Raw genomic sequence first — 26,458 nt, forward strand, 5'->3', positions numbered from 1 at the left:
GCATCATCTTTCAGGATTTGAAAGAGCTCAACTGGAATTCCATCACCTCCACTAGCTTTGTTTGTCGTGATGCTTTCTAAGGCCCACCTGACTTCACATTCCAGGATGTCTGGCTCTAGATGAGTGATCACACCATCGTGATTATCTGGGTCATGAAGATCTTTTTTGTACAGTTCTGTGTATTCTTGCCACCTCTTCTGAATATCTTCTGCTTCTGTTAGGTCCATACCATTTCTGTCCTTTAGCGAGCCCATCTTTGCTTGAAATGTCCCCTTGGTATCTCTAATTTTCTTGAAGAGATCTCTAGTCTTTCCCATTCTGTTGTTTTCCTGTATTTACATCTTAGTAAATCATAGCTGTTCATTGCAGGCCAGGCTCTATCCATCCACTCTACCAATTGGCAAAGTGAAAAATGTTAAAAAGGTGAATGCAAGCCTAGCAAAAGATAGATCAGTAGCTTCTCTGCCTATGGACAGATTGTGCACTCAGTCACGTCTGACTCTTTGTGACCCCATGGACTGTAGCCCGTCATGCTCCTCGGTTCATGGAATTTTCCAGTCAGGAATACTGGAGTGGGTTGCCATTTCTTACTCCAGGGAATCTTCCCAACCCGGGGATCAAACCCACATCTCTTGCTTCTCCTGTAGAGTGGGCATTCCTTATTCAAAGTGGAGTTGAGTAAGATGTGACTTGAGGGTGAGGGGTAGAGAGAGAAATCCTGAGATCAGCCACTTTCTTGCTAATGAGTCTAGAGCACATTATGTGTAGTTTTGGTATATCCTCTAGAGGTTTCTAAGATGCAGAATGATCTACTTCTGAAGCTTCCTTAGGCCATTAAGTTCTTTGGCACTGACGATGAGTTTCCTGTGGCAAGGAAATCATTTTTGTCAGCTATTCTAAATGTCAGTAGATTGATGCAGTTGGCTATGAAAATACCTGCCAACATTCTGAGGTTCAGGCCCTTACCTCGTGCCTTCTAGACTAATGACTGTCAATCGGGGGCCACTTTGCCCTCTAAGGGACATTTGGCAATGTCTAGAGATGTTTTTGGTTGTCACAACTAGGGACGGGAAGTGGGAAGTGCTACCGGCATCAGATGGGCCAAGGATGTGGCCAAACACCCTACAATGGGCACAGGATTACCCCCACCACCACCACCATCAAAGGACTGTGTGGCCCGAAAAGGCAGCAGTGCTGAGGTTGAGAAACCGTGGTCTGCACTATTCTGACAGACTTTTCACTATTCTGACCTTGTGCTCCATTTCCCAACCAGCATTCCCAAACCATCATATTTATCCATCACTCCTAAACTCCTGTAGCCCCAGTAAGCTCTTCATTGCCTAAAAAATCAGGTCCTTCCTTCTCATCTTGGCACTTAGATCCTGACAGGTTTTGCACACTTAGGTATCCACTCCCCAGCAGAACTCTCCTCCTAAGCTGTCATTGGCACCACCCTCCACACCACCATCCTTGTACTGCTGTTACCACGCCCCCGCCCCCAAACACACAGCCTGTGAGGATTCTCCCCACAGCTCCCTGATCAAATCTTGCTCATCCTCTGAATCCCACACAGGCAGCACACCCCTTGCCACTGAGTCAGTCAGTACCACTCCCTTTTGTACTTATCAGGGCTCACACGTCTCACACTCACATAGCTATCCTCAGTAAACTCTTTGAAGGGGTCCATGTGTATTTCTGTCCTATTGAGCTCCGTTTCTACAGCGTGAGTTGTGAAAACTATATTGTTGTATTGAGAGCTTCTTGTGAGAGTCAAATGAGCATAAACAAGCACCTGGTGTGGGGCCTGGTACCCATTTTGTTGTTCAGAAAACTATAAAATCATAGTATCTATAGAAGCATACATCCAGGGGTCCATAGAATGTGCTTAACACATCTTTTAAACCTAACTACAGCCTGGAAAGAGCACGCATTCAGATGAGCCTGGCATTTATTACTAACAGCAAAGAAAAACTTCCATCAGAAATCCTATACCAATTAACACGCCTTCACGCCAGAGTGAATCCAGGAGCAGTGGGTGTCACGTTCTCCCAAAGCGGAGCCTAAGCCAACCTTTCTGCATTTAACAAGTTAATGAACAGCTTGTTTGTAACACTTTGCCCACTCTGGCCCAATTTAGAAGGCTGCCAAAAGGCTAAAATACCAATATGCCACTCTCTGCTCTGCCGGGGTGCCAGCTGCCTTCTGCCCTCGACCGTTGGAGAGGCTGATGTCCCGAGAGGGCAGCACCGGGAGGATGAGGCTGCAGCCAGGGCCTGGCCTTTCCCCAAGCGGAAAAGGGCCTTGTCTCAGATCCTGCGAGAGAAGTGAGTGGGGCACAGTATTCTGAGCAGCCCAGGTTTGGCTCGAGGCCAAGCACCGAGTGGCAAACAAGAAGGAACACACATTCCGGGAAGGCAAGGAGCCCTGCCAAGCGAAGGCGGGCCGGCCAGCAGGGCCTGCCGGGCGCCAGGTGCTCCTCGGCTCTGTGGAGGTCAGGCTCATGGAGGATGGACTCGGGTTTCTCTGATTATCATTTCAGAGGCTTAAGTGCCTCCCTCCCCCTCACTTTCAGAGGGCAAAGCCTGTGGAGCCACGTAACCATTAAATTTGAATCCTCGCTGCTCTGGGGTCCAGCCCCTTATCTCTAAATGAAGGCAGGAGGAGAAAGAGGGAAATTGCACAAGGTTTCTATAATTCTACACCCTGAGTAAGAGAAGACACCACTGACAGCAAGGGAAGAGAGGAGGAAAGCCGGGGGGTTCTGGGCCCTTGTGGGACACTGAGTTCCCCACTTGCCCCCCGGGCGCCCCACCACACACACACACACACACACACACACACCCTACACACACACACACACACACCCTACACACACACACACACACACCCTACACACACACACACACACACACACCCTACACACACACACACACACACACACACCCTACACACACACACACACACATACACACACACCCTACACTTGTTCTTCACCCCGGCCACTTCTGCCTTCGAACTGACCTGACCTCTGATCCGCAGAGCCCTCAGGAATGCTTTCCTCTCAATCACCTCAGGCCTTTGCCCAGGTATGAAAGAAGAGGAGAGAGGAAAGAAAGGACCAGAGCGGGCAGGGAAACACGGCCCAGCTTCCCTCCTGCCACTGTCAGGGCCTGGGGACAGCAGGGGTCCTTTGAGAGAGAAGAGCGAAGTCTGTCCCTCGCCCTTTGGTTCCAGTTCCTGGTGGACTTTGCTGCCACCTAGTGGCCCAGTGGCCTCTCAGCACCCTCAGGGCGAGATCCACCTAGGAAACTGACCTGGCCCAGCCTGTGGCTGACACGCGAGCTTCGGTACTCTAGGATGCCCTGAGTCTGTGGTCCAGCTCCTAGGAGAGAGGAGCAGCACAGGGTTACGACCTCACCTAGCTCGATAGGAGTCCTGACGTCACGGCCACCAGATGAGACAGCCAGGACTGGCTGGATGGGAACTTAGGAGTGGGAGTGAGGGCACTTTCTTAGTTCCAGGATATCTCTGGTGGGATGCAGTTGTCCCAGAGCCCTCCTCGCTCCTGAATGCCTTGTTCACAAGAACTCCTGCCTACTCCCACGATTCTCTCTGATCTGACTAAAGCCCATGATGCAAACTGAGGTTCCCACATAATATATATACATATATCTCCCTCCATTTGTCCAAGTTTAAGGCAGTTGTTTCTCCCTTATAAAGCTAGCCCAACTCCAAAAATATAAGATTATATGCCCCCGACTGTGATGATGCTATGAACTCCTCCCCGGAAATAGTGAAAAGGAGGTGTATGATCACATACAGAGATTCAGCCATATTTTTCTGCACATTGCATCCACAGGTTTACTTCCTCTAGCAAAAGAAAGCCCTTGGTTTCAGTAGCCACTGACTCTACCAGCTCCACATTTTCAGACCTGAGCTGCCATACCCATGAATGTATAAGATCGCAATTCCCTTCTGCCTACCTCTCCAACCTCCAATTTTTTTTTTTTTTATGGTGGTAAAATACACGTAAAATTTATCATCTTAATCATTTTTAAGTTTCACACTCACATTGTTGTGTAACAGTCATCACCATCTCGAGAATTCTGTTTATCTTGCATAACTGAAACTCTATACACATTAAACAGTAACTCCCATTTCCCTTCCCCGTAGATCCTGGCAACCGCCATTCAGCTTCCTGTTTCTGTGAACTGGACTGCCACACGTACCTCATACAAGTAGAATCATACAGTACTTGTCTTTCTGTGATTGACTTCACTAAGCATAGTGTCCTCAAGGTTCATCCATGTTGTAGTGCATGTCAAGACTTTCTTCCTTTGGAAGGCTGAATAATACATGTCTGTCCCACATTTTGTTTATCCATTCACCTGTCAATAGCTACTTGGGCTGCTTCCACCTTTTGGCTTATTGTGAAGAACACTGCTATGAACATGGGTGTACAGATAGCTCTTCAAGCTCTTGTTTTCAATTCTCGTGGGTATACACGCAGAAATGGGATTTCTGGATCAGAGGGTGATTCTGCTGTTAGTTTTTTGAAGAACTGCTATACTGTGTGCCACGGTGGCTGCACCCTTTTGCCCTCCTATCAACAGTGCATAAGGGCTCCAGTTTCTCCTCATCCTCACTAATGCTTTTAGGGACTCTTGTTTTCTTTGCTAGTAGCCATCCTAATGGATATGAAGTGGTATCTAATTGTGGTTTTGATTTGCTTTTCCCTAGTGACAGTGATGTTGAAATGTCTATTCAGGTCCTTTATCGACTTTTAAATAGGTTGTTTTGTTGTCACTGAGTTGACCTCTCCAACCTCTTTTCATGTCAGTCTCCCATTGACTCGTATTCCAGATTCATGCAGATGGTCTCCATTCCTCAGAGACACATGCCTTCTTTCCTACCTTTCACAGTTACCAACCCTTTGCCAGGAACATTCTTTCCCCAGCTCTTTTCATGACTGGCTCCGCATCCCTGAAGCAAAGCAGCAACTTAAATCTCACCTCAGAGAACATTTCTTGACCACTCATCTAAAGCCATCCCCCTTTTCCCTGTATCTCGTATCAGTCTCTTTCCTTCATGGAACATAATCAGAATCTGCAATTACCTTGTTTGTCCATGATTTACCTGGAACTTACGTTTATGTGGAATGCAAGAGCCACAGGGGACGCGGCGATACTGCCTGACTGACCACTGGTCTGTCCTTGGCACTAGCTCAGGATCTGGGCTCAGTATTTACTGAAGGAACAGATCACTACTGGAGGGGTGCCTCCCAAGGAGAAAGAAAGGTGAGGTGGCCCAAATTGGATTTTTTTAAATATTTATTTGGGGCCCTGCTGGGTCTTCACTGCTGCACACGGGCTTTCTCTAGTTGCTGCGCGCGGGGGCCGCTCTTCCTTGCCGTGTGCGGGCTTCTCGTTGCAGTGTCATCTCTTGCTGCAAAGCACAGGCCCTAAGCACACCTGGGCTTCAGAAGTTATGATGCATAGGCTTAGTAGCTCTGCGGCATGTAGGATCTTCCTGGACCACAGATCAAACTGGTGTCTTCTTCATTGGCAAGCAGATTCTTAACCACTGGAGATGGGGGAAGTCTCCCAAATTGGACTTTAACCCCCGAAATCTGGGCTTGATATCATAGAAAAGGACACAGGAGTTTCCTCGCTCTGAGTTTAATTCCTGAGTCAGGAGCACAGTACTGTTTGACCCACAGACCTTGCTTTGGAGTGCCCAGCAGAAATGGGGAAGCATTCTCAGTGTCCACCCAGCCAAGGCAGGACGCTGTGCTGTGTGCTGTGGCCATCCGAACCATCCCTTATGCCTGCCGTGTGAGTCAGCTCAGCTAAAGTCCCATGAGATCTGCAGAGTGCTTGGGATTCTGGGAATGACCTGGGCCCCGTCAGTCTCCTTGGTGCCAAATACTTCAGTAAGAGTACCTTTAGTGAGTAATCAAAACCTAAAAATGAACTTTCCATACCACAGGATTAGAAAAATCAGATTTTTATTTTAAAACATTTTCAACGTTTAATGCCATAGTGGAACAACTGAAAGACAATTGAACCAAATTCTCAAGGAATTAGAGAAGCATCTGCCAATGCAAGCAGGTCTGCATAAATACACATGGTTTATAACTGAGCACAACAGAAGGCACCCTGGCCAAAGGAACAGGCTGGGGAACAGAAGGAAGAAACAGAGGGCCCTCCAGAGGGACAGGCACACTGCAGTCACTCAAAGCTCTGGGCCCCAAGAGGGCCTCCACAGCCACCTACCCTTCTGCACGCTTCTTGCCCTCTCTGAGCCCGGGGCATGGAGACTGGAGGCTAGGTTCACCATCATGTTGGCATAGCCACCCATGACTTGGCACCTCTTATGACCTCTGGCTCAACCCAGCAAGGTTCAGAGAATGGACCTGTTCTCCCTGCCCTTCAGCAAGGACCAGGGAGGGGAGGCATTGGGGCAAGTAGGATTATTTCCCTGAAAACAAGGATCTGGTTCCTAAAATAGGACAGGCATGCATCCAGCGTGGTGCTGCAGGGAGAATGGAGCCGTGAGTTGTACCTGAGACATACATCTTGAGTGAAAGTATCCCTCAAGGCCAGGCTCTGAGCCCAATCCTAGAGCCTGGGATGGAGAGACCTACAGCCTGAGTTTAGGAAGTTATCACCTCCTGTCAGTCCCTCCAGACTTCATCTGGGTTTGTCATAAACAGGACAGTCACACTCCACAGTAAATAATTTCCACCAGGATACCCGCACCCCCACCCCCACCCCCACCAGTTAACTTCTCAGGTGTCTGAAGAGGGAAAAAGTGGCTATTTCTGACCCCACCCACCCATCACCAGTGACTTTCCCTGATATGTCTGGCCTCCTCACTAAGGCCTTTCCAGCACCTCCAAAGACACTGTCTTGGCAGATCGGAGTCCCAGGAGAGTTTTAAAGCACAGAAGTTTTGTAGCATTGAGGAGACATTGTCAGAGGAGGAGGAGTCTCTAAGGCAAAGCCACCATGTCCCTTCTTCCTGTCTTCTACCTCTCTTGCTTCCAAAGATATCAGACAGACGCCCCTGGCCTGGTCCCTGCAGTCACCGGCCCAGCTTGGACACCTCCATTTTACTCATGGAGAACAGAGCCCAAGGTGTGGAGGACCCTCCTGCATGGCCTGCAGCTGACATAGTGAGCTCTGCCCTGTGGTGGCCCAACACCATCAAGCCCATCAGGCTGCCATTGGCCACTTCCAAAATCCAGGCAGTGAAGCAGGGAGTACAAGGGTAGACCTCCAATCACAGCACTACCCTTCCCATCCCCCACTTCCCACATGGGGCACCTTGGAAATGTTTGAGCACACCAGGGGAAGATCGAGTACCTGGTCTGTGACCACAGTGATCAAAAAAGCTCCGCTCCCCCTGTCTCACCAGGAAACAGCAACTGAGGACACAGAAGGCTGGCCCTCTGTTCTCTGCACAGCCACTGCCATTCTCCCCTGCTGCAAGTCGTGAGGTCCCAGATTGAGCCCACCTCCTCAAGAGGGGCCAGAACGGAGCCTCTGCACAGACCATGAACACGCCCCTAGCTAGAATCCTGGCCACAGACCTCCTCTCCTCACTCAGAGCTCACCTCACTGCCTCCAGTTTGCCCTGCATGGGCCCCTGGCCACCTGCAGAGAAATGCTTTGGGCCCCAGAACAGGAACTCTCGGGGGTCCAAGTGAAAGCACAATATGCTGGAAGAGAGTGGAGCCCACACTGCCAAGTTGGGCTCTGGCCGCTGTCCCACCACTGGCGTGGGCCATGTGCTTGGTATCAAAGCATGGCCTTTGTCCCTTGCAGTGGTCCCAGATGCTCTACCTGTGTGTCAGAACTGTTTCCAAGGAGCAAGTTAAAAAAATTTTTTTTCACATAAGTGGCTGCTAAAGCTTAGTGTACAGAACTCCTTGTCTATTTCCAGAAACTTGGCTTTCCATCTCAGTCCCAAAATTGCAGGAGTTTTGTAAACAGGTACTTCAGACCACTCATTTAAATAAGGAGGGAGAAGAGCTCCGGGGAGGAGAAGGATTCTGCAATATTTTCTTTCTGACTCGGTCTCAACACAGCGGCAGCACAAACCAAGGGCTTCGATGGTGGCACCTTAGCACCCAGAGCATTCCTCTTGGAGGATTGGGGTCAAAGGCCAAGTGGCTGTTACCTGCACACAGAAGAGATGGCACACAGGTCAGACAAAGGGCCTAGAAGACAGACAGACAAGTTAGTGGGTCCACCCATGAGGGCAGGTCAAGGTGGGGTCTGTGTACCCTGCATACCCTGCCCAACCTCGCTGAGGGCCAACAAACCAGCTCAAGGGCAAGGCCAAGGCCAGCCAGACTAGCAAGGAGCCTGGCCATGGGTGTTAGCTCCTGTCCTTCACCCTCAATCCCAGAAGCATGAGAAAGAGAAGGGGCATCACCTGTGCCTAGGGACCGAGCCGCCCCAATTCAGGGAACATAACTGCTGTTCTAGCTGGGAGATGCGGAACGCCAGGTAGGATGAAGACATGACCAAGAAGCAGATCCTGGAGAAAAAGGGGTAGGGAGGAGGTGAGTCTCTCTTCTAGAAAGGGGGCATTTCTACAGGATCACCAAACATAGGAGTGGGACTAAGCTAGTTCCTTCAACTGGAGGAGTTGAAGAACCCTTTGCGTACAGCTTCGTTCGGACCTGGGCCTCTTTCTTCCCAGAGGCCACAAGGGGGTCCTGAGACTCGTCCCCAGGAAAGTGTCCCTGAAGCCCCACAGGAGTTTTGGGTCCTTCAGCAGAGCCCACTTTCCCTCTAACCAGCCACCTTGGTCCCACACCCGCCCTGTGAGGCCACTAAGATTACCCCCCCAGGTGGTAGCCCTTCCCCCAGGCAAATGCTGAGGTTGACAGTCAAAACCCTGCCAGCAGACCCAGAGGAAGGTGCCGAGGTAAGGCAAGGGAATCAGAGGCTCGCTAGCTGTTCATAAAACATCCCACCAAGCTCACTGCTCTACTAGCTCTTAGGTTGAATGACAGACAAGCCTGGTGTCCCAGAAAACACCCCAGTGGTAGGCGGTGGGAAGGCCATGGCCCTCCCCTGGTCTAGCTGATGGGCCTCTCAGACTTTGCAGACCCCTCCCTCCCCAATCCTCTACAACTTTTTCTTTCTTCAATAGTTTCAAATATTTCCCCTTCCCTACAGCCTTAACCCTAAATTACAAGTTTGAAGGAATGAAAACCGGAGATACTTTATCTTGCTCCAGAAGGGGCTGTTGCATGGCCACCCCCACCACCCAGGAGCTTACAGCTGACTCAGAACCTTCTCCCTCACTCTGGACACTGACTTCCCCACACACCAAGGCACCGGCTTTAAACACCCATACACCAGGCAGATTGAGTCAGGTCTGCCCCCCCACCCCCTACTCTCCAGTCACCTACAGCACAAAGAAGACCTTCAGGAGCGGGTAATCCCAGAGCTTGAGCTCCCGGTTGCTCATGGGCCCCTCCTCCAGCTTCTCCTCCTCACAGTCGGAGATCTCTGCAAAAGGACAGCATTCGGCATCTTCCTGGGGCAGAAGACAAGTCCCCAGCCCACTGCCAACCCCTGTTCTCTGAAGCCACTTGAGCTCTTGGCTTTCCGTCATGGATTTGCAGAAAGAAAGAAACTGCCCTCAGAAACCCTCCTAGCTGTGATGATCTCTTTGCACAGAAGTGGGAGGACAGAAAAGCTTGTTTTTGCAAGCAGGTGCCATGGACAAGCACGCTGAACTCACCAGACCCCAGAGGCTCCCTGGAGGGGAAGAAGCTGTCCGTGGATTCCATGGATGCCCGAGAGATACAAGGGATGCTATCTGGGAGAGACACGGACCTGGAGGCGGGGCACACTTTCCTCCACTTCATCTCGGGGATGAGGGCTTCCTGTGGAGAAGGCAGGAGACACTGTCTCACCTTGGCCTTTGAGATCTCAGTTGCCCTAAGGATCCATACTAGGTTTATCAAAGCCTTTCCACATGTTATCAGTATGGATGCCTAGCAAGCATGAAAGCAGATACCCAGAAGCAGGGAAACCACAGTCACAGCAATCACATTTCTCATCTGCTCCCTTGCTGTGACCAGCCACTCTTCCAGGGGACGGCCTCTTTGAAGACTGCTAGTGTAGAACCAAGACATGAGGCAACCCAGGTGTGCGCTCAGATCAGCTGAGTCCAGGAGAGCTCGCACTCTCTATCTTAGATGGAATAAGTCGTGCTTCCTGCTAATCTGGGCTCTGAGTACATCACTGCCCTTGGCAGGGGCACTTAAGGTCCCCATCAATAAAAATGGGAACATAGCCTTCCATCCCCTGCATGGCATTGTGCATATCACATGCTTGGCTAAACACTTAATAGTTACAGACAGAGACTTCAGAACACCCTGGAGTCATTGCTAGCCCCTCACCCCCACTCCTACCCTACAAACTTTACTTATCCAGGATCCTGGGAGCGAAAGAAAGGGCCAGGACCTCGGCAAATCGACAATGAGCCTGCCTGTGTTCTAGAATGATAGCCTTCAGAGCTCTATTTCAGGGACACCTCCAGCCCCTTGAAGGCCCTTCTGACTCCACTAAAGGGAAGAGGATGGGTTGCTGGCTCTGTACCTACGAAGGTGTGGGGGTCCAACCTGGGCCATGTTCCAGGGGCTGGCCATGTGTTCTCCTCAGAATGTCAACATAATCTGCCCAGGACTCTGCACGGCATGGAGCATGGTGGGTCTTGGGGACACCCTGACACAGCATGCCACTGGCTCTTGAGCCTGGTGCCCCAGTTCTGCACTGTGGGCCCCCCACCAGGAGGCCCTGAAGTCTCAAAGCCACGGGCAATCTCAGGCCAGCATCTTCTGCTCCCAGCCTTAGTTCTCACCAGAGACTCGCACTCAGGTTCCTCTGGAAATTCTCTTACACACAGACTCTTCTTGCTTGAAGGCTGGGGACAGAAGGGAACAGGGGTTACCTGTCTATCATGGAACAGCCAAAGTCAGACGTGGGGAAGTACTAACACTCCAAGAGAGCTTCACCTCCAAATGAGCCCTTTGGGCCAGATGGAGTCTAAAGTGTTTGCAGGGAGGATCCCTAGTTAATCCTGAAGCAGAGGGCAAATCCAAGGGGATGTACTCCCCCACACTGCTGCCCTCCCCCTTCCTCAGCACAGGCCAGAGAGAGCTGAAGCGGCCTCATGCTCCCGTCCGTCTGCACCCAGGAAGCAAAAGTGAGGGCTGCACGTGGGAACGCAGGGGCCCGATGGCCTCAGAGAGACACGCGCACCAGCACAGACGCCCCGTCCAGGGACTGCCTCTGGTTCACTGAGCCTGAGCCTGTTACTCCCCTCTCTCTGCCTCGGTTCCCTGTGCCCAAAGGATGGGCCGACCTCCCCCAACACCCATGTCCCAAGACCTCAGTCCAGGCCTAAGCAATCTCCCGGGCCCCAGCCCTGCCCCAGGCTCCATACCTGTAGGTGGGTGCAGACCCTTCTCAGCATGTCGTATACACTGTCCCGGGAGAGCAGCGACACAAAGACATACTGGAATATAGAAAACAGAAAGGCGCGAGGTATGTAAAGACGGGAGAGTGCCAGGGTCAGACTGGGGACTCCTGGGGCTGGGACGAGGAGACACACAAGGGCGCGCTGGCCCAGAAACGTACTGACCTTCTGGCTGGTGTTGGTGGTGATGGCCAGGCCATTGGGAAGGAGCCGTGCCATCTTGTGTTTCTTGATCATCTGCACAGACACGACGGGAATGACCACCTGATGGGGGAAGAGGCAGGCTTCTCTCAGGACTCACCCCCAAGGACACGGTCCCTCTGCCTCCTGCTTAGGGCCCCAGCCACACCTGGCAGTGAGCCAAGCACGAACACCATGGACAAGTCTGGCCCATGGAGGAGAGTATCTGAACCTCCCACCACCTCATGCAGACTCCCTTCCAGTTATCTCCCACCCCAAAGGCAGCACACTCCACTCTAGGCTCTTACTCCATCATCTAGGAGGCAAAGATGGTTGCCCTGGTGAATCCCATAATCCAGTAAGAGTTCCCTGAGCCACCACCTGGCCACTTAATGGCCCCAAAAGTGTGACATCCCACTTGGTTTGTGAAGGCATTTAGGAGGTACCCCATAAGCAGAGTAACTCGGCAGTGAACTCTTCAGGCTGCTCAGGCCAGATGTGGAGTCTCAATCGGGGCCCTGTTTGGAAGGGGTGGGGCTACTGCCCTGACACCGGGTAGAATGCCTCGCAGTGAGAGGCCTCACCAAGTGCCAGAGTGCAGAGGGACAGGTCTGACTTGAGGTGTGCCCACAGGGCGGGGGCTTCTCTTCCCTGGGCTGAGGCCTTACCACTTATTACTACCTTGATATCCTTGCCAAAGAGGCTGGCATGGAAGCAGAGCCAGTTGGAGGAGATGTAGAGCCGGCCCTGGAGAAGCAGGTCCCTCTGGAGGGCACAGGAGCACACTGGGAAGTCACACGAATGAGACTGCCGTGAACAAGGCCCGGCTGGGAGCCCCAGGGCCTGGGTCCTCCCACCCAGAGGAGTCCAGAGTCCAGCCTCGGGGACTGAACTCCTCAGTCCCCTCCCCAATCCCAGGCCCCAACCATCCATTCCCTCAGCACCCTCTCATCCTTTCCTGAGAATCCTGACCACCCCTAGTGGTCATGTATGGATGTGAGAGTTGGACTGTGAAGAAAGCTGAGCACCAAAGAATTAATGCTTTTGAACTGTGGTGTGCGAGAAAACTCCTGAGAGTCCCTTGGACTGCAAGGAGATCCAACCAGTCCATCCTAAAGGAGACAAGTCCTGGGTGTTCATTGGAGGGACTGATGTTGATGCTGAAACTCCAATACTTTGGCCACCTGATGCAAAGAGCTGACTCATTTGAAAAGACCCTAATGCTGGGAAGGATTGGGGGCAGGAGGAGAAGGGGACAACGGAGGACGAGATGGTTGGATGGCATCACCAACTCAATGAACATGGGTTTGGGGGAGTTGGTGATGGACAGGGAGGCATGGCGTGCTGTGGTTCATGGGGTCGCAAAGAGTCGGACATGACTGAGTGACTGAACTGAACTACTCTACCTGCCCCTCCAGACTGCTAGATCCTTCCTCTTCCTCCACCCATGCCCCAGAAGATCTGCCAGGTTTCTGCACTGTCCCCCAACCTGGATGTTCACCCTCATAGGCAGAACCTCTTGCCCTGCTCTTCCCTGGAGAGAGGGCCTTGTTTGCGCAAATGCTCCGACACACTCCCTGAGAGGTCTGAGCAGGAAAGAATAGTCACTGATAAGAGCAGAACAGAAATGAGATTTGGAAGCCCTGACATTCAAGAAAACTTTCCAACTCCATGTCTCAAATCAGCCCAATCTTCTCACACTTCTGAAGAAAAAAAGACCAACCACTTCAAAGGGCAGCCAGTTCCCATGGCTGAACTTGTGCCTGGAGGTTCTGGGGGGAGAGGCCCTGGGCTTCGGGCACTGCAGGATGGCCTGTCCTGCCAACCCAGGGAGGCAGCTCACCTTTGAGAACCACCTCCTCCAAGGGAATGTCCTTAAATAGCTTGTGGTACTGCTGGTTGTATTTACTCAGTAGCATCTGGAAAACACAGGAGCTGGGTCTGAGAAGTCCCAGGAGATCATACCACCAGAGGACCCTGCTCCAGCCACCAGGAAATAAGGCCACAGGGCTTGGGGGGCCTACGGGGTCTTAGCTGTGAAGCAGCAGGTGAGCAGCCAGTGGGTGAGGAGGGCTGAGTTCTGAGCACAGCTTGTTTCCTGGTGACACGGGGTCTTAACAGGCAGCCCATGATGGGAAGGGGACACAACACCCACCCAGGAGGGGACATCCACCAGGTTTCCTGTGGCCACAGAGTCAACAGCCACCAAAGTCAGGCAGCCTAGGACCCCCTCCCCCGGCAGGTAGTAAGAAGTTGGCCTCCACCCACTTACCCCTTCTTGTCTGCACTTCTTCACATCTTCACCCTTCAAGCCTTCTGGCCAGTACAGGCTGCAAAGGAGACAGACAATTGCAGGGGCAAGGAACCTCGAATCCTCCCTCCCCCACATGCATCCTTGGTGCCAGTGCTGCCCTGGCCTCAAGCCACCAGCTTGGGGCAGAGATTGGAGACCGGGGCTCGTCGCCAGGGGCCACAGCAAAGTGGTGAGCACAGCAAGCACAGAGCTTGCCCTGGGCAGGGACACTCCTGCTACAGGGAGGGGTCAGCTGTGCGCAGCCACCCCGCAGCCCCAGAAGGTATAGGCAACCTGAGCCTCACCTCCCAGAGATGCTTAGAGCCGACCACCCCTGGGGTCAAAACCCCCTCCTGTTTCTCTGCCCAAGGGACAAGCTGAGGAGCAGGCCCAGGATGAATGAGCAGGAGGCCAGGGATGGAGCTCAGTATGGGGAGTGGGTGGGGTGGAGGTGTCAGACTCACAGCTCTGGGGCCTGGCCATGGGCCATGATGGAGGAGGCAGGACTGCCCTCCTCTCAGCCACCTCCCTGGGCCTGCAGCTCTGCAGTGGGGAGCTGGGCAGACTAGCCTGACCTAACGGAGGCTACCAAAGCTGGCAGAGGTGGAGTGGGGGGTGGTTTGCTGAAATGCAAACCTTTGCCCTGTCCAGGTTGGCCTGAGGACAGGTGGGCAGAGAGGAGGATGGTAACCCGAGAAGCCTAGACTCTGCTAGGTCCCAGTGCCCTGGGCTAGGCCTGGGAGTGGGAGGAAGAGGCCCCGGGCAGCCTTTGCCCAAACTGACCCCATGACGCAGCCTTAAGGCCCCCTTTCTTACAGGTCACCTCCCAAGGGCTGCCCACCTCCAATCGGATGTATGTCTGACTGGGAAATGGGCCTCACCTGGTGTCTTGGGCTCTCTGGACCCCGCCTAGCTTCTCGGTGCTCTTCTTCAGAGAAGCCGTCTTCCCGTGCATCTGTTGGTTGCTGAGGAGAAACGGGCCTTCATCAGGAAGGCAGGGTCTCTGGGGATACCCTTCCTGGCCAGCTCCACCATGTCCAGGCAGGAAGCCTCTGCTCCCCATCCAATGCCAGCCCTGCTATTCCAGGGGAGGCTGGAGATGTCACAGTCTGGAGGCAGCTCCCCAGGCAGGGGTTCGGGGCAGCTGAGAGAGGAGCCTCACTCACTGGACTTCCTGGAAGCCTGAAGTCCAGTTTATGCCTGGGTCGGAAGGAGAATCAGCCTCCCATGGAGCTGCCAGCCCCACTCTTAAGAAGGCAGCTGGGAGGGAGGACCCTGAGACTTGCTCACGCCTGAAAGCAAAAGTTTCAGAGCGCCCAGACAGTATTACCATAAACATCCCAGCTTCTGGGAAAGGACTCTGAGCACTGGATGCCTTATCAAGGCTGAGCAGGTGATGCGGCACAGATGTGTGTGTGAACGTTAGCCCAAAGGTGAGTGTGGGCTGGGGTGGCGGGGCTGCCCCACACCAGGAAGTGGCCTTGACACCTTCACACCGTCAGGGTAGCTCAGCCCTGAGAGCCAAACCATCTCAAAAATGTCCCACAGAGAGGGCCCGGCAGGGGGGAGACACCTCTCCCCAGGCAGGTGGAGGTCCCCAAAGACTTTGCAGTTCACGCCTCCAATAAACAGCTCCAAAGCCTAGAGTTCACCCTTTCCTGCTCCTCCAGAGCAGAAATACTAGGAATCAATAAAGCCTGAGTAGGCAAACCAGCTGAGTGAGCCCAGGGTTGATGGGAAGAGAGGGTGGCCCAGGCAGGGCAACGTGGTGGCCGTGAATAGGTAACGGGGTCTTGTGCACTGGTCTCTCAGCAGGAAAGGAGCTGGAACCTGCAGATCCCAGCACTCCATCCCTCTCAGCTGTGTAACCAGATAATGTCAAAGTTTTCTTCAAGAACAGAGTTATCTCAGGATGGGAAACACGTGTATACCTGTGGCGGATTCGTGTTGATATATGGCAAAAAACCAATACAATATTGTACAGTTAAAAAAATAAAATTAAATTAAATTAAATTTAAAAAAAGAACAGAGTTATCGCCTCAGCCGAGATCTGCCAAGACCCTTCAAGGTTATTAACCTGACTCCCTCCCACCCTACCATTGTAGAGATAGGAAACTGAGAAACCCGCCAAGGGGCAGGCTGTACCGGTGTCACACGGCAAGGAACAAGACGATCTCACCCACCAAATGGGCCCAACCACGTGGGCTGGTGACCTCTGTCCTCAACCTTATGGAGAATTTTGGTGCACATATCATGTATTTCCTAATCTTGCAAAGTGACAGGTTGTGCCACTGATTTGACCCCTTGACTCCTAAAGCTAGGGCTTCCTAGGAGGCTCGGCAGTAAAGAATCTGCCCACAGTGCAGGAGACTCAGGAGACATAGGTTCATCCCTGGACTGGGAAGACCCCCTGGAAGAGGAAACGGCGACCCATTCCAGTATTCTTGTCTGGAAAATCCCATGGACAGAGGATCCTCGTGGGCTACAGCCCATGGGGTTGCAAAGAGTCGGACATGACTGAGCGCGCATGTGTGCTCCTAGAGCTAACTTCTGGATTTATTTGGGTCCATCACTACACATTTCACAGAGACTCCCCTCAAAACCTTCAGCTTTTAAAGCTTATTATAGAAAATACAAAAAATATAAAATATATAAAGTATGATGATCAATAATCACCCATAAGGGACTTCCCTGGTGGTCCAGTGATTAAGAATCTGCCTTCCAATGCAAGGGATACCAGTTGGATCTCTGGTCAGGGAACTAAGATCCCACATGCAGAAGGGAAACTAAGCTTGCGTGCCACAATGAAAGACCCCAAATGCCATAACTGAGACCTGACACAGCCAAAAATACATAAATAAAAACAGTTCTTAAAAATCACCCATAAGAAAGAAATTCCCAGGAATTCCCTGGTGGTCCAGTGGTTAGGACTCTGCACTTTCACTTTGGAGGGGGAACTAAGATCCTACATACTAAAGGGCAGGGCCAAAAGTAAAAAAAAGTTCTCCCCCAAGTCACACAAAGAAAATATTTATTCATAAATATATAATTTGTGTAAGTGGGATTATATATCACATAACTTGTATGCCCTGGTTTTGTGGCTTAACATGATTTCATGAGACATTCCCCATGTCACTATTTATTCCTTGGATAGATTCTCAGAAGTAAAATTAGTGGATGGAGAATGAGCATCTCTTAGGATCTTTTAGACCCAGTTCCAAAATGCCTTCCAGATGCTATACGGGTGGTGAGCACGGCCTTCAGCACTATATGAGGGTGCCCACTGCCCTATATCCAGGCCCTACACTGGCTGTGATCTTTTTCTCACCTTGCAAAATTGATAAATGAACATATATTGTTTTCATTTCTATTTCTGCTTACTGATAGGTTCAACATTTTTTGCCAAATACATTTTGACCACTGGGATTTCATCTGTGAAGTATCTATAAGTGTCTTCATGTCTTTCTTATTGATTTGTCTACCTTCTTTGTTGAGAAGATTCATCCTTAGTTTATCATTTTTGCAAATATTTCCCCTATTTGCCTTTTAGTTCTGTCTGTGGTATTGCTCCTATATTTGTGTTTAATTTTTGTGTGGCAGATTCCAGCCCTCTCTTTCATCTCTTTTCCTTTCTTGCTTTGAGTACTTCAATAGGAAAGGCCCGCCAGGCAAGTGTGCACAAGTCGAAAAAGCCTTCATGAGCTTGAACCCCGCAGCCCAGAAACCCTCTGGGCCTCCAGGGAAGAGAAGAAAGATGTGGGCTCCACTCTAAGGAACACATTCCGGCCCAGACAACCAAAGGTAAAACAGGACCCCAAGAGGAAGGAGGAGGAGCTGGGTCTTGGTTTCAGAGGCAGGAAGCCTGTCGCTCAGGTACTAGAAAGTGTGATTCAAGTTGCCAGGGCTGCAGGAGCTCAGATGACACACAGAGTCAAAGTTACAGCCAGATTCCCAGAGAAAAGGAAGCTGAGCCTCACCAACTGGGTGGGACTGCGATCCTGCTTGGCTTCCTCACCTAACCCTGCATGGATACTCAATCCTTTGCATGGGTTGTAAACCTAACTCATCCTTAGGTTCAAAGACCTCAGGAAGGGGCGCCTGCCTTGGGCCCTTCCCCAGCCTAATGATGAGCCCTGCTGCGGGCTCTCACTGCCCCGAACCTCAGGCTCCTCTCAGACACCGGTGGGTGAGCTCTAACTGCCCATCTCCAGGCGCTCCAGGACACTTCCGCCATCATCCAGGCGCTCCAGGACACTTCCGCCGTCACCGCAGTCTCTGAGCCTAGGGCAACACCAGTGTGCAGCTCACATTTGTGACATGTGTAGACAGTGTAAGCGAGATCAAAAACAGAAGCTGGAAGATAGAAGGGCCATGAGAATAACAAAAGAAGGCTGCTGTGATTCCCACAGCATCTCCATGAAGAAAACGGGAATGGAAAGAGGGACGTCCCCAGTGGTTCACGGGTTAAGACCACGCTCCCGATGCAGGACGTGTGGACTCCATCCCTGGTCAGGGAACTAAGATGCCACGTGCTTACAGTGGACCAACATTTACTATAGTGCTGCCAAAACTTTTTTTAAAAGAACAGAAAGAAAACAGGGGAAAACATCTCAAATATGTTTAAACTAAAAGTAACCTCTTTTCACGGAGAAGGCAATGGCACCCCACTCCAGTACTTTTGCCTGGAAAATCCCATGGATGGAGGAGCCTGGTAGGCTGCATTCCATGGGGTCGCTGAGGGTCGGACACGACTAAGCGACTTCACTTTCACTTTTCACTTTCATGCATTGGAGAAGGAAATGGCAACCCACTCCAGTGTTCTTGCCTGGAGAATCCCAGGGACTGGGGAGCCTGGTGGGCTTCCATCTATGGGGTCGCACAGAGTTGGACACGACTGAAGTGACTTAGCAGTAGCAACCTCTTTTCATGTGATGACCATGGTGGTCAAAAGCCAATCCTTCATATCCATCGATTAAAACCAGCTCCTACTGGTCATCCTGATAATGCTGTTGATTCAGAGACCCTGGATATGGCAGAATTGCACTGGTTTCAAAATCATCTTCAAATCAGACTCTCTACTAATTCATCTTCTTTCCCATAGTATTTGTTTAGATGAGTAGAAATAAAGAGATGGGAGCAAAGTCCAGTGAAAAGCTAGGTCTGGAGCAATGGTCATCAAGAATTCACCAACATAAAAAAAAAAAAAGAAAAAGAAAATAAATATATATATAGAGAGAAAAAGGACAAGAAAAAAGAAAAGAATCTAAAAAGAAAAAAGAATTCACCAACAGGACCAGTCAGGCAGGGTCCATGCAAGGAGCAACAGGGCTCTGATCCAGAGGAAAGAGACGGCAAGAGCAGGAAGCTGGAGAGTAGGGGGCCAGCCTGAGTCCCCCGACCCTGCTGGCAGCCTCTGTTCCCATAGAGAATTACTCCACCAAGTTGCTCTTGCTCTCTGGGCTATGAACGACACCTCCTGCCCGGGCAACCCCATCCCACCTCCACAGGCAGACTGTGGAGTTAATATCAGGGGTCTTCAAATCCATATCTATTTTTTCAATCAGAGCTACAAAATACATCATTACTGTCATGAGGAGGGTGGAGCGGGGAAGGCTCAGTATTTTGGACATTAAAGCGGGTTATAGGGACTTGTCCAGTAGTTAAGAATCACCTTCCAATGCAGGGGACGTGGGTTGGACCCTTGGTCAGGGAACTAAGAGCCCATATGCCACGCAGCTAAAAAAAAAAAAAAATTACCAGACATCTGAGTGAAACAGCTAGAGAATAGTTTGAGAATAAAACAAACCAAAAAAACACACACAAACACACACAAAAAGCAGAGGGAGTTGCAAAGGCTTGGAAATTCCTCAGATGAGGCCCTCTCACCCTGCTGAGCCCGATGGGAAAGCAAGATGCTGATCTGGGGGATACAGCTGTGCTTGCCCCACCCTTGGGCCTCACGCCCGAAAAACTCAGGCTACCTGCCCATCCCTTCCACAAATACTTGCTGAGCTTATCACCCCATGAGCCTGGTATGAACCTGCCCAGCCCAAGAGAGCTTCTGAGAGGGAGGGTACAGGCAGCTAGCACTCAGAGATGTCGGGAGAGGAGCCAGGCCCCTTAGGAAAGGGGAGACACAGAGAGGAGGTTAAGAGAGGGAGAGAGAGGCAGTGCAAAGGGGAGCCGGAGATGCAGAGCCTCGCCGCTTCCCATAGGTCCCAGGGACAAAGTCTCAAGGGACACCACACACACACACACACACACACACACACACACACACACACACACACACACACACGCATTTTCTCTCTCTCTCTCTCTGCTCCCCCAGACTCAAAATACCTGCACCAGGCAGACACTCTCCAATCCAAATCCCTAACGGTGACACCTCATCTCTCCTGAGCGGCAGAGCCTACCAACTAGACGGATCCATCAAAGTGAATTCAGTATCATGTCCCCAAATCTGCTTCCCCTTGAAAGGCCTCATCCTCCACATTCCCCAAGCCAGAGTATTCAACTCACCCCACACCCCATCAACCCCCAGAACCCCGAGAGCCACGATGCCATACACTGTCCCCACTCCTGCTGCACCAGGCAAGCCAAGGCCACCATCATCCCTCTCCTGGATGCTGGCATCAGCTTCCTAACGACACCTGCCCCCCGCCCTGTCCTGCACACCTGGCCCTCTCCCACATCCACACTGCCAACAGAGCCATCTGCAGCCCAGATCTGAGCCTGCCAACCATCCCCCACCCCGCCTCCTGACTTTCCTCCTGGAGTTCCTGCTTGCCTCCTCAGCTGGCCTTCCTGCTTCCTTTCCAGCTTCACCCATGCAACTCAGTGGAGCCCCTTCACCCTGCATGTTGGCTCTTCCTGGGATTCCTTGCCATGCTTATCTACCTGGAGAATTCCCCAATCATCCTTCTAGGTTCAGCTCAGCTACCACCTCCTCTGTGAAGCCTTCCCAGCTTTCCCCCAGCAGAGCCGGGCATCCTTCCTCTGTGGTCCCTTGCCCCTTTTTTCACGCTGCTGCTCCTGCACTTACCACCCCAGTGCTTGTCTGTTTAGACATCTGAGCTCCGCCAGGCGTGTGTCTTCTACATCTCTGTACCCCCAGCACACAGTAGGCACCCAATGTTTGCTAAAGGAATGAGTATGAAGGAGAGACCGAAAAAGAGACATGTTGACACTTGAAGATGGAGAAGGGGAGAAAAAAAAGGCAGACAGTAAGTGTGAAGGAGGGACTTCCCCTGTGATCCAGTGGCTAATTCTGAGCTAACAATGCAGGGGGCCCAAGTTTGATCCCTGGTCGGGGAACTAGATCCTGCATGCCTCAACTAAGACCCCGTGCAGCCAAATAAATAAATGATTTTTTATAAAAAGAGTGAAGGAGGTCCAGAGAATGATGGGTACCCAGCAGTAAGGGGAGGGGTGGTGGACAGGAGCAGATGGGGGTCACCCACAGATGGGCCCTTCCAGGAGCCCCAGCCTGTGGAGCAGGCAGACAGCCCAGCCCAGCAGCACCGGGCACTCAATCCGTGCTGGCTGAATAATCAAAGAGGAGCTCACGTGGGAGGCAGAAGCCATACAGAAGAGGATAAAGTGGCTCAGACAGCATGGGACGCGGTATGTGGGGGGAAGCACAGGCTGGGCCACTCCTGCCCTCACAGTAGTGCTCACTGGCAACACTCCCTTGGCTTACCCAGCCCCCCGCCCACAACCTTCCCTGACCACTGGGCAAACCTCCCCCCAAGGCTCCTCAAGCCTCAGGCAGCAGCAGTGCCCGTGGCTGATGCTGAAGTGGAAAACTTGGCCAGGCCTGACAGTGTGAACCAGCTAGGACTTTGTGGTCACAGGAGGGTCCCCTTGGGCGTCTCCTCCCCCAGGGTGGGTGTTCACACACTCTCCCGAGTTGTCTGCTAGTGGCCATCTGAGATGCTAGAGCATCCTGTGGGTCCTGTCAGCTCTTCTCAAGGCCAAGCACAGCTCCACTCCCTCCTGCAAGCAGCCAGGATGCTGGGCCCCAGTTGGTCCAAGGAGAGACCTCTTCCAAACGGAAAACACGGCAGCAGCCCCTGAGAATGCAAAGCCACAGACCACGGATAAAGCCACTGAGGGACAGACACATCCTGGAAGGAACATCAGCCACTGGGGCTCCATGGCCTAGACATTAGGGCACCTCCAAACTCCCCCAGTTCTACCTCTCAACACACAGCTCACCACTTACTTCACAGAGAAAAGAGACCATTCTGTTAACTCTGTTGGGGACACACTAGAATTACCTCTAGAGCTTTTTAAAAAACCATCCAAACAAAAGTGATGCCTGAGCCCTGTTCTCAGACCAATTAAATCAGAATCTCTGGGGATAGCATTTAGGTAACTACACATTTTTAACTTGTTACTGATATTTCATTTACATATTAAAGAGTGTACATAAAATAAGTGTACAGTGCAATGTATTTTGCCAATGGACCAAACCTGGAAACCTGCCCCCACAAAGCCCCTCCTGCTTCTTCCAGTCCTATCGCCCCTACCCCCGCCTTGGGTCAGTGATAAACACCAGCCTGATTCCAGCAGCATGGATTGTCTCTGCCTCTTCAGGGACTTTCTATGGATGGAATCATATGGTACATGTTCTTCTTCTGCTTGGCAACACACTTGTGAGATTCATCCACAGTGCTGCGTGTGGTTGCAAACTGTGCATTTTCACCAATCTTTAGAATTCCAGTATATGGACAGATTGCAATTGATTGATTAATTTTACCATTGAAGGGCATGTTGCTGTTGAGTTTTCAGTTTTGCCTATTACAAAACCCTTGTTACAAACATTCCAGCACCTGTCTGGCAGACACAAGTATTCATTCCTACAGATAAACACTTAGGATTGGAATTGCCGGGTCATGAGTTTCAACTTCAGACTTTTAAAAGCTCTCAGGTGATTTTAAACCCCTCCTTTCTTTGTGGTTCAGAGGGAGACGTGGACTTCCTGGTCTCCATGGCTGATCCTCCTGCCTGGGCTCTGGACCTGGGGCCCTGACCCTCCTGTGCCTCCACCTGGCCCTCCAGAGTTCCAGGAACATCCTTGGCAAGACAGGGAATCACACTGTTAATAGAGATTTCTTTCATCTGTGAAAGTCGCAGAGTTCATTTACTGAGTTGTGCCAAGGAAGTAAGACCTGCCTTCCCATGTGTCAGGGCCAGCCTAAACTACACTGTGCCCTTCCCAAGAGCCTCCCTAACTTTCTCTTGGGGCCACTGTCCCCACATACCTCCCCAAAACTGGTTAACAAGACCTCTCTCCAAGGGAAACTGGAATCATGTGGACAGAGTCAGGCTCATCAACTGAACTCAGAGTCAAGTTCAATCAAAACACTGAAACCGGAAGACGAAAGGCAATCTCTCTTTGCAAAAAATCACTCTATTATTTCTTACCCAGAAGCTGCACCGCACTTATTTTCTAATAATTTTCCTATGTCCATATTCAAGACAACAAGAGCTTCACCCTTTCCCCCCTACAAGAAAAGGTAAGACTTCCCTGGTGGCCCAGTAGCTAAGACTCCACGCCCCCAACACAGGGGGGCCTGGGTTTGATCCCTGGTCAGGGATCTAGATTCCATATGCCACAACTAAGACCCAAGGCAGCTAAGTAAATAAAAGGTTTTTTTTAAAGGCAGGGGGAGAGAATCCCATAACTGAACTCCACACTGAATGTAAGGGATGGGGCTCTGAGTTGGGGGCCACATGCTGGGTGCCAATCCATCTGTCCTGCTCAGCAACCCTGGCAAAGGGTGTGGCAGGCGCGAAGCCTAGTCACAAATCCTCCTTCCCAGGAGCTTTCTGAGAACCCCTGGGTCAGGAATATGCTGAGTTTCCCTTTACAGCCTTCAGCTGTTTCGAAATAATGGGAGACATGGAGGATCAAAGACCCGGCTTCCCAAGACTGCCCTGTTTGTACAGAGGACCCTGGCCGAGGCCAACAGAGCCACAGGTGTGCTCCAGACCTGAGCAAAGCCACCTGCAAGCCGACCAGCAGCCTCTTCAGAGTGAAAAACTGAGCTGGCCCGTCAGGTTCTCTTTCTGATGAATCCGAACTGGGAGATAGGGGAGGTGGAGGTGGGCGGCCAGAGGCAGTGAGCCGGCAGGAGGGAGCGGCACGTGTGCTTGGCCAGAGTCACTGGGTGCACTGGAGACTGGGTCTAGACTGAGGAAGCGAGTAGACAGAGAAGCAGGTGGAGCCGTCCCTGGTAACCCCTTCCCTGGTGGTCCAGTGGCTAAGACTCCGCCCTTACAATGCAGGGGACCCGGGTTCGATCCCTGGTCAGGGAACTAAAATCCCACGACGTGCCACAACTAAGAGTTCAATGCTAAGACCTAGTGCAGCCAAGTAAATATCTTTTTAAAAGAGAGAAAGAAGCAGGTGGGCCGTGGGCCAAGCGCTCCATCGGGGAGACAGCAAAGAGGGTATGTTCCCCTCGCCTGCTCCTTAACTTTCAATTCTCCTTCCAGAGCCCAGGCCCTTGCAGCCAAGACCAAAATCCCCTACACCTGGTTTGCCCAAAGACCACACATGAGGACAGATATATGATGTCCTTTAAGACACAAAAGACAGGGGGTTCAGGATGGGGAACACATGTACACCCGTGGCGGATTCATGTTGATATATGGCAAAACCAATACAATATTGTAAAGTAATTAGCCTCCAATTAAAATAAATAAATTTATATTAAAAAAATAAACTAAAAAAAAGAAATAATTGCCTAGTGTTACCCCACTATTTACCAAAAAAAATAAAATAAAATTTTAAAAAGTTCAAAAAAAAAAAAGACACAATGGGGGCAGATGGTACAACTTACACTTCACCCACGGGGTGAAGGAGGGAAGCTCAGCTGGGCTCACTGCCAGCGCAGGGCCTGGACTCCATAGAGGTCTGATACTCACAGCTGGGGGAACCATACTCGCAATGAGCCTTCAGGACCAGGAGAGGGAAGAGAACTCTGAAGAAGGTTCAGATCAAGTCTGGCCCTGTTAACAAGGGAGCCCTCAGGGAGAAGGAGGTGAAGGAATCTGGCTCATGATTTCCCCTAATCAGTCCAACTCTAGTCACACAATGGAGATGAATCATCCCCATTACACAGATAAGGAAACTGAGACCCAGAGAGGTAAAGCTCCTTGCTCTTGACCACATAACTGGAGAGTAGTGGAGATGGAATTCAAACTTCAGTCTGGCTGAAAAGTGCACACACTGCTTGGAGGGGCTTGGGGGCCCCAAATTCTGTCCTTTCCTCCAGTTTTTCCTGCTGCAGGGCCAGGCCCCCACTCTCCCCATAGGGCCAGTAGAGGGGGACTCAGGGAGGCAGAGAGTGACTCTGTTGAGCTGAGATGACCAGGCAGGAGCCCCACTCGTAAGTAGGGTTCCTTAGATAAGACCAGTCCACCAGATTTTATTTTCCTGACTCCAAGAACCAAACAAACTGGGAGAGCTAGTTGCTCAGGAGATGTGGGCTGGCCCCGCCCACTTGGGGCGGCTGGATTCAGCCTGAACAAGGACCCCTTTGAGCTCTGATGCTAACAAGAACTCCTACCTCCCGGGATCTCAGAAACCCTGGGTCCTCCCATTGAGTGGGAGCTGGGAGGGCCGAGAGCTAGGCTGGTCCCAACTTCTTTCATTAGTCAAGCTGTTCGGTGGACAGGACCAGCCCTGGTTAAGGGGCCCCACAGCTTTTCCCTGCCCCTGACCTCCCGCCCAGGACTGGGCTCTCTCAGCACACCAGGATGGCCCTGCTCCTCATGGGGACAGAATTCGGGGGCAAAGTGCTCAGGCTGACTCCTCCTCTGCCTCTGGGAGTGGTGCTAATGAGCCACCGCTCCCAGCCCTGTCAGGGCCCCCACTCAGCTAAGCTGCTCCTGCCCCAGGTGGAAACCCCCTCGCTGCGATCCCTCAGCACCTCTCCCCCTGAAGCCTGGCCAGCCTGTGCCTCCAGGAACGCAGACCACTCCCTCCTTGTGCCCACTCCCTGCGTCTGCTCAGAGAGCTCCTTGCCGCCTTGCCTGTCGCTGTGGCTTGTCTCCCCTCTTCCTGTCTTACCCCAGGGCCTGGCACAACTCCAGGCATACAGTAAGTGCTCAATAACTGTTGACTGAATACACAAATGCTTCCTGTAGGAAACTCCTCTGTGTAGTTTCTTTAGCATCAGTGGGGGCTTGGGATGCAAACCTAAGAACCTGGAGTGAGGGCAACCGCTCAAGTTTGCCTCTGGCTCCCTCCCCGCTGACCCCCAGGCCCCTCCTCTGAGTCTGCTTCCTCCTCTGTAAAGAGAGGAGAATCCCCTCTCTCTGCAGATGGTCAGGGTTCCTGTGAGGATCTGAGAGAGGTCACGGCCCAGCCTTGGTCAAGGGGTGGGTTCTCTCAGCCTTGCCCACTGAGCCTCCCACCCGTGCCCGCACCCTGCCCCACCTCCCTCGTCCCACCTTGTCCCC

General features: G+C 51.7%; 1 protein-coding gene across 1 annotated transcript in view; it reads right to left on the bottom strand.

Annotated features, from left to right (window-relative positions):
- Positions 1-5,990: 5,990 nt before the first annotated feature.
- Positions 5,991-26,458, bottom strand: part of GRAMD2A (GRAM domain containing 2A) — a 37,565-nt gene continuing 17,097 nt past the window's right edge. The window contains exons 2-12 of the mRNA XM_027553127.1: positions 14,863-14,946; positions 13,961-14,018; positions 13,532-13,607; positions 12,370-12,473; positions 11,674-11,772; positions 11,476-11,547; positions 10,891-10,953; positions 9,766-9,910; positions 9,431-9,530; positions 8,443-8,547; positions 5,991-8,184 (exon numbers count right to left, since the gene is read on the bottom strand). Of these exons, the coding sequence (XP_027408928.1) occupies positions 8,181-8,184; positions 8,443-8,547; positions 9,431-9,530; positions 9,766-9,910; positions 10,891-10,953; positions 11,476-11,547; positions 11,674-11,772; positions 12,370-12,473; positions 13,532-13,607; positions 13,961-14,018; positions 14,863-14,946 (910 nt within the window). The 3' untranslated portion in view covers positions 5,991-8,180. The remainder of the gene's footprint in view (positions 8,185-8,442; positions 8,548-9,430; positions 9,531-9,765; positions 9,911-10,890; positions 10,954-11,475; positions 11,548-11,673; positions 11,773-12,369; positions 12,474-13,531; positions 13,608-13,960; positions 14,019-14,862; positions 14,947-26,458) is intronic.

This window comes from Bos indicus x Bos taurus, chromosome 10 (genome assembly GCF_003369695.1).
Source record: "Bos indicus x Bos taurus breed Angus x Brahman F1 hybrid chromosome 10, Bos_hybrid_MaternalHap_v2.0, whole genome shotgun sequence".
In the NCBI taxonomy this organism is placed as follows: domain Eukaryota; kingdom Metazoa; phylum Chordata; class Mammalia; order Artiodactyla; family Bovidae; genus Bos; species Bos indicus x Bos taurus.